The 8415-nt window shown below is 44.5% G+C and overlaps 1 protein-coding gene across 11 annotated transcripts in view; it reads right to left on the bottom strand.

Moving 5' to 3' along the window:
- SEC31A (SEC31 homolog A, COPII coat complex component) overlaps positions 1 to 8127 on the bottom strand; it is a 52724-nt gene extending 44597 nt beyond the window's left edge. For 10 of the 11 annotated variants that reach the window (XM_081924792.1, XM_081924788.1, XM_081924796.1 and 7 more), the window contains exons 1-3: positions 7993 to 8127; positions 2522 to 2604; positions 508 to 631 (exon numbers count right to left, since the gene is read on the bottom strand). In XM_081924792.1, coding sequence (XP_081780918.1) covers positions 508 to 631; positions 2522 to 2600 — 203 coding nt within the window. In that variant the 5' untranslated portion in view covers positions 2601 to 2604; positions 7993 to 8127. The remainder of the gene's footprint in view (positions 1 to 507; positions 632 to 2521; positions 2605 to 7992) is intronic. The other variant, XM_081924789.1, reaches the window with a different exon arrangement.
- Positions 8128 to 8415: the final 288 nt, after the last annotated feature.

The following is an 8415-nucleotide window of genomic DNA, read 5'->3' on the forward strand; positions in this document are numbered from 1 at the left end:
CAAAAATTGATATGAACCCTGTTGTGACGTCTGTGCTTAGGAGGCCAGGGAGCCAGCCAGAGCAGTACGGTCTACCTACCCCTGACGCAACTGTTCTGTGCCTAAGCATGTTGCTTTTGTCAACGTCTTCTTTCTCCCTCTCACCTCCAGGGACCAGAAGTACAGGAGACACAGCAAGGCCCAGCTCTGTGTAGGGCTTTCTCTCTCTGCTGCAGCATGGAGGATCAGCCACACAGTGACATGACAATGAAGCTGTGTGCTTTCTAGTGGGCAAAGGACCTTGGGGCTGGATGTAAGCCACTAAAAAAATTGGACAGGCGAGACTGGTGGGAACTGCAGTTCAAAGCATTTAGAGGGCACCAGTTTGGCGAGAGTTGGTTTATCATGCCATAAACTATCAGGAGAAAAAACCTCCAGATCTTGAAAGCTGTGCCCCTTTGATTGCTAATACTCCCATCCTGAGCTTTTCATTTACATAAGCAGACAGTTTTTAAAGTCTGCACATACCTATGAGTGGATGAGAAAGTAGCACAGGACTTCATATCCAGCGACGGGTCAGTCAGGTCAAGTTCAAATATTTCCAGGGAAGCACTGGTACTGAAGCTTGCATCTAACTGCTGAGCAGATGTACCTGCAGAGACATGTGGAATGCCTTACTACTGATGTAATAATAATAATAATAATAATAATAATAATAATAATAATAATAATTTATTATTTGTACCCCGCCCATCTGGCTGGGTTTCCCCAGCCACTCTGAGCTGCTTCCATAGAAACCAAAAATACACTAAAATATCACAGATTAAAAACTTCCCTGAACAGGGCTGCCTTAAGATGTCTTCTAATGTCAGGTAGTTATTTATCGTTTTGACATCTGATGGGAGGGCATTCCACAGGGCGGGCGCCACTACCGAGAAGGCCCTCTGCCTGGATCCCTGTAGCTTTGCTTCTCGCAATGAGGGAACCGCCAGAAGGCCCTCAGCGCTGGACCTCAGCGTCCGGGCAGAACGATGGGGGTGGAGACGCTCCTTCAGGTATGGGCCGAGGCCGTTTAGGGCTTTAAAGGTCAACACCAGCACTTTGAATTGTGCTCGGAAACGTACTGGGAGCCAATGTAGGTCTTTCAAGACCGGTGTTATGTGGTCTCGGCGGCCGCCCCCAGTCACCAGTCTAGCTGCCACATTCTGGATTAGTTGTAGTTTCCGCGTCACCTTTAAAGGTAGCCCCACATAGAGCGCATTGCAGTAGTCCAAGCGGGAGATAACTAGAGCATGCACCACTCTGGCGAGACAGCCCGCGGGCAGGTAGGGTCTCAGCCTGCGTACCAGGTGGAGTTGGTAGACAGCTGCCCTGGATACAGAATTATGTACTGTATAACATTATACAGAATTATAAATTGGATACAGTTTATGTACTGTAAACATAACACTTGGGAAGCCCAAAACAACCTTGGCACACTTAAGGGAAGAGATAAAACCGAACACTCTTTTTAAAAACCTATGTTTAAAACACGCAAACACATCCTCATCAGATTTTGATTTTTGCTGTTTGTGACATTACAAAACCTCCCTTTTTATATACCAGTTGTGGAATTTCTCTTGCCCTTAATAACGTTGGGAACTGCCAAGGAAAAGAAAGGATTTTAGTGCAGCACTGTATAGTGTGGTGCTGAAGCCCTGCACAAGCCCACTGACTCTATTAAGTCTGCAATCCTGTGCACACTTAACTGGGTTTGAGCCACACAGAACACGGTTCAATGAACTAAACAGGTTTACATATCTAGGAGTCTGATTCAATGGCTATGAAAGAAAACCGGATTTGAAATGTACAGAGGCAATGTACCTCTAAATACCAGCTGCTAGTGCTAAACTAGAGACTAAGGCTGTTGCCATCATGATGAGCCTATGAATACACAGAGATACCAGCTGCTGTTGAGAAGATGAACACAGATGGATGTTGGTCTCATCCAGCAAAACAAATCTCAAATTCACATTTAGCGCATTTTCCAGCTAAGTGTTGTTATTTGGAGACCTTTGGTCTCCAATTAACAAGTCTAATAAGTAACAACTACAACAACTTTAAAAAGCCAGAACAAAAGCCCCAAACAAATACAGGCAAAGGCTTTTATTTACAGGTAAACCTTTTCTTCTTTGGGATGTGATTTTTATTTTTTTCTGCATGCTATTCTCACCATCTTTCAGCATTCAGGAGAGCAATATTTTAATGAGGGCTCAAAAAGCGCTCAAAATCCCTAAGTGGCTGGCATCAGAATTAAAGTGCCATGTCTGCAGACATCTCAGTTAATATTTCAGATGTAAGCATGCGAGTATCAGATTTCTAAATGACCAGGTGACTGAGATTTTCCTCAGCTGGGAGCTTCAACTGAAGCCGAAAGGCTGGCTCTAGAGTGCCCCCATCCATGAAGGGCAGGGGTTCTACGACTTGCAGAGGAGAGCTCTGCTCACAGGACCTCTGGATCCAACACATGATATTTTCACATTGCAATGAAATAATAACTCACCAGTAGCCAAGTAGATGGGGTGATGGTGAGATGGACTCCATGCCTGCATGGCAGTACGGTCTATCTCTTTTAGCTTCATCCTGCTGAGAGAGTACAATACACAGACAGCATCACTACAGGAGAAGGTGAGAAACTGGACAAAAATGAAGACTTCACACACTCTGCTCTTAACCCAAAACTGTTCGGAGGAGGCAATATTTAAATACTTCTGATTGGAAGAATAAAAAAATAAAGTCCATGTTTGCGTCAAAGTAGTCTTCAGAATTTTCACCAATATAGTGGTACCTCTACTTACGAACACGATCTGTTTTGGGGTGCCATTCGCACCCCGGAAAGTCCGTAAGTAGAGTGCTGCTACAGCGCGTGCACAATAGATTGTTTCTGCGCATAGCACACAGATTGCTTCTGTGCATGCATGCAGATCTCTTCTGAGCGTACGGTAGACCCAGAAGTAAACACTTCCGGGTTTGCCGTGTTCATAACCTGAAAAGCCACAATGTGAAGCAAACATAACACAAGGTATGATTGTGTTAAGAAAAGAAATCCTAGATGAGTTTAAATCAGTAGACCACAGTGGTGGCTCCTCGCTTGTGGAATGCTCTTCCCAGAGAGTTCATATTCTGTTCCAACTGCTCTGGCCCGAAGTAAATTTGGGTCTGGAGTAAGCAAAGACTGAGAAAACTGTCTAAACTGAAGCTTATAACACAGCTCATAAATAAACAAACACACCTAATCCTCACATGGCACTCTGGTATGAATGATATTTCTTTGCTGTCCTCCTCACAAACAGCTTCATTCAAAACCAGAAATTCTTGCATGGCTCAATACCAACAGGGCATGTGGCTCTGAAGCTCTATATATGAAACTGACAGTGACGTTTTCCTATTCGTTTTTGATTAGCAGCGAGCTGCCAAACAAATTGTGGTTGGTTATGGCTTCTTTGAAACCAGTTGAGTAGAAACCATGATTTATGAAGCTAGCTTGTTTCAACAAACCATAGTCAACATTAACCACAGTTTAAGGTTCAGATAGAAGGCTGATCGCCAAAGAATTGATGCTTTTGAATTATGGTGCTGGAGGAGACTCTTGAGAGTCCCATGGACTGCAAGATGATCAAACGTATCCATTCTGAAGGAAATCAGCCCTGAGTGCTCACTGGAAGGACAGATCCGGAAGCTGAAGCTCCAGTACTTTGGCCACCTCATGAGAAGAGAAGACTCCCTGGAAAAGACCCTGATGTTGGGAAAGATGGAGGGCACAAGGAGAAGGGGACGACAGAGGATGAGATGGCTGGACAGTGTTCTCGAAGCTACAAACATGAGTCTGACCAAACTGTGGGAGGCAGTGGAAGACAGGAGTGTCTGGCGTGCTCTGGTCCATGGCGTCATGAAGAGTCGGACACAACTAAACGACTAAACAACAACAACAAGGTTCAGATAGAATGCTAAACTGTAGGTAAGCAAAGGCAGAAGCAAGAGCTTGCACATTCCTTCTGGTGGCCGTGCCAGGTGACACAATGCAACATCAAATGAGCACTAAAACACTGTAAATAAAGGTTTTTGTTAATGTAACCTGTTCTGTGAACGTAACCCCTGCATAAGCGGGGAGACACCTGTATGAGAAAGGGGATTTTGACTTAAACTTCAGGAAGAACCTTCTGAGAGTTAAGAGCTGTTTGATAGTGGAACAGACTCCCTTGGGAAGATGTGGACTCTCCCTTAGCTGGAGTTTTTTAAGCAGAGGTTGGGTGACCACCAGAGATGGATGCTTTAGTTGAGATTTCTGCACCGAAGGGGGTTGGATTAAGATGACCCTCGTGGTCCCTTTCAACACTATGATTCTATAGAATGCTGGCATGCACTCATTTATAAGAAGAAACTGCAATCAAGTTCTGGAATACCATTATCCAAAATTCTACCTCCAGACCTCCACCTAAGTGCCAGCAAAAAGGACAACGTGGCCCTCATTCCGATGGCCAACTGCCCAGAATTTTGTTCCAACCACAGCTTCCTCTTAAAACGCTTTAACTAAAACCTTAAACTGGAACTATGTATCATGCCACAAAATCTTTAATTAGAACTAGAAACAAGCCAAAAGAAGAAAGTGTAAAACAGAAAGTACCGCAAAACTTTCAGATAAGCATCTCTCAGAAAGTACTTTCGAGGATTATTTGCCAACTGCTCAAACTGATATCATCAATGCTGAGTCTCCCTACTCCTTTTTGCTGTCTCCTAACCAGAAACCCTATAATTCTTATAGGAGCACAGCATGGAAGGATTAATATTTTAAAAAACGACGTCTTGTGTGAATGTAGTCTCAGCAACAGCCTTTTTCCATAGCAAGGAAACTGAAGTGACTGTACCCCAACTGTGGAATGCTCTAACCACAGAGGCTCATCTAGTGCCCATGTTGTGGTCTTCTTGGTACCTAGTGAACAAACTGTTTATTTTCCCTTGCTTTTCACTACCTTTTCAATACTGTGTACCAACGCTGTTCTCTGTGATTGTTTTTTAAAAAAACAACACAGGCTAATCTCTCGCTCAGTGTTAGATATTCCCTGGGTACAAAGTTGGCAACTGACATCTCCATCGAGCCAGTTTAAAAACCTCTGTCTCAGTCCATAGTTAATTCCATTTCCATTGTATGAATTTCTCCTTCTTGCACAAAGGGACAAGTGAACTCTTGTAAGAGCAAGCTAAAAGTCAAGCAATGTAGTTGAGATCATAGAATTGTAGAATTGTAGCACTGTCTTATATATATCTGTGTTTCTGACATTGCTCTACTTCTGCTGGTTTCAACATCTTACATGTTGTGTGTAATCTATCAAAATCCTGTGCACTCTTACACTCAGAAAAGTGGAGGCAATACAATATGTTGCTATGTGTTTATTGTATGTGTTCTCTGGTACCAATCCTGCAACAGCTAACCACACCACTTCTTCATTTTAAGTACCGTACAGCTTTTAAAGTCACACTTCCTGAAATGGAGAATTTTCAACAAATCATGCAATAGGAATCTAGGTGTGAGCTGCATGAAAATGGAAGTTGATCTGGTGCCAATAAAGAAATATCATTTGGAAGCGACCATAGCATCTTAAATATTCACTTTTCTTTAATAGTGACTGTTCCTAATTCTGCACATGCCCACTTCTTCTTCAACTTGTGCATGGACAGCCAGTACGCTGCCTTTATTTGGGTGTTAGATTATGACAGGCCAGGGTTCAAAACTCCATTCAGTCATGAAGATCACTGGGTGAGCAGCCTAAACTACCTCACAGGCTTGTTGTTAGAATAAAGTGGGGAAGGCAACATATTACTTTTGTTCGCTTAGTGCTGGACAAATTGTAAGTCCTCCAAAGAATTCAGAAAAATATTACAGTAAGAGAGAGATATTTCCATTACTGAACTTTCAAAGTATCACTGCAGCCCTGTCTCCTGCTAGTCCTAGAGATATAGGAGTTTACAACCTTCCACGGTGTCCAGCTACAAAGAAAGCTATTACTTGGCACTGTAACCTTTGATACTAACACAGCACCAAAGGAAGTGCTGCCTGTCATTAAGAGAGATTAATAGGAAAAAGGGACTCAAGGTTACTTAATCCTAACTGGTATCTCTTGAAATCTGTAGTCTTCAAACTTTGCAGACTTGGAACCTGCCTTTAATCCAAACATGCATTTGGGAACCCATTTGTTAATTTTTAATCATCTATTTGTATGGCGGTAACACTGCTGTTGTGACCCAACCTAGCTCAGGCTTGCAATTCAGTACTGGATCCCAATTTGCCAGCTGAAGATCACTGATAAGCCACCATGGTTAAGAAGCAGATCTTTCCTAAGAATATACAAGTCTGCATGCAAACCCTCTTGCTACCAACTGCAAATACAAAATCAATGCCACATACGCAAGATATAATATCACAAATAGACACACATTACACCCTTGTTGTTCCATGGTAATTAATCCAAAACTAACAAGACTCCTAATTTTTGTATTAACAGACATTACGGTCTGCCATTCAACCACTTAACACTGAAATGTGTGTATATCTGTGATATTACTAGCAGCCCATATCCAAAAAACTGCAGCTTTGAAAGGTTCAGCCCACCATCTTGATTCAAAATGATATCCTACTGTATCCAAACATAGATGAAAACCTGCTGCTTGATCAGGGAACCACAGTGCAAAATTTGATTACAATATCATGAAAGATGTCCAAACACATACAGAAACACAACTTTCCAAAATTCACTGCAGGTAGCAGTTAACATTTTGCCATTTGATCAATAGCCTTATCTTTGGTGTGCCCTCAAGGGTGGTAGGTACTCTAAATTAAGTGGTCCTGAATAAAAGTGCCACTTTGCGTACAAAACGCTAGGAAAGTGCCACTTTATGTACAAACGGTAGGAAAACTCTTCTGGGTAGAAAGTATCAGTGACACGCTCAAGATCGCTGAGAGATTTTAAACACAATAATCAACTGACTCTACAGCTTCCAGTATGTATTTCAAGACAATCGGAGAATAGGCTAAAACTTAGATCTGAAGGTCTTTGTCATGGTACACTAGCTGTAGAAGAAGGCATTTTATGCAATATTTCAGGGGTGGCCAACAGGTAGATCGTGATCTAGTGGTAGATCGTGAGGTGTCTGTGGTAGATCTTGGGACCACCCCACCCCCTTGATTTCACTTACTTAGATTTCCCCCTAAAAGCTCAAAAAAAACCTTTGACTTCCCAAAAAAAGCTCAGCGACTTTGATCAATGCAGTGCGTTGATCACCGCCAGTTTTTTAATAGTGGGAGTAGATCGCAGTCTCTTGGAAGTTGGAAAAGCCTGCAATATTTCAATGCGTGCTTAGCTGTTGAAGCCAGGATCCTAATTTTCAAGTATGGAACAGGGGAAGGGAGCAGCAGCTCCTTCAGGTGTATGAATGCAAAAAATATTGATGCAACAGTATGATTTTGCTGATATGCTATTTCTCCAACCCAAAACTTGTGCATGCCTAGAAACAAGACAGGGGAAACACCTGGAAAGGATAAACTCGGGTCGATCCCCGAAGGGTTTGGAAAACCCGCTGCTCCATTGAGGGGGCAGCGAAGGTGCTCAGGCAGACGCCCCCCAAGCCGATGCAACAAAAGGGCCGCAGTGCTGAAAATGCAGGCAGGACGAAATCCCATTATGCATTTGCATCTCCGAAAAAGTGGGGAGGGAAAAGCCTCTTGTTAAAAGCACCACGCCTAAACCGGGAGCCCCCCTTTTTGCAAAAAAATAAAATAAATAAACGAGGAGGGTGGGCGAAGTGGATCCCTCGCCCCCCTTTCTCGGCCACCTCGCAACGCCAAGCTATGGCTGCAATCCTAGGAAAGACGAGTCGCCAGGATGCGGCGCAAAACGCAGAGCTGGGCCGAGTTTAAAGGGAAGCCCGGCTGGGACCCCCAACCCGCCGCCGCCGCCCTCCCTTCGGTCTCCCTCTCACCTGCTCGCCGGTCTCCCTCGGCCAGGAAAGTCAAGGCTGGGCCGCGGCCTCCTCCTCCGCCCGCAGGGCCCCAAGCTCCAACCCGCTCGGGCTTCAACGTGGCAGCCGGAGCACCGCCTCCATGCCGCCGGCTTCCGGGACGAAGTGGCACCCGCCCGCCGCTGGGGCTGGGCCTGCTTGGGAGAGGGGGGAAGAGGAGGAGGAGGAGAGGGAAGCCGGCGAAGCCGCCACGCCGCCGCCTCTGAGGGGAGAAGTCGCCACGGTGGACGCGCGCCGGGGGGCGGCTAGGCCGGAGGGGCTCCAAGTTTCTGCACTGGCTTTAGGAATAAAGATTTCCTTGCGGCAAGCCGAGGGTTTATATATTGAAATATATATCCACACACTCTGAGGGTGTGTGTGTGTGTGTGTGTGTATATATATATA

Source organism: Podarcis melisellensis (assembly GCF_964234715.1).
Source record: "Podarcis melisellensis genome assembly, chromosome: 9".
NCBI classification, from domain to species: Eukaryota; Metazoa; Chordata; class Lepidosauria; order Squamata; family Lacertidae; genus Podarcis; species Podarcis melisellensis.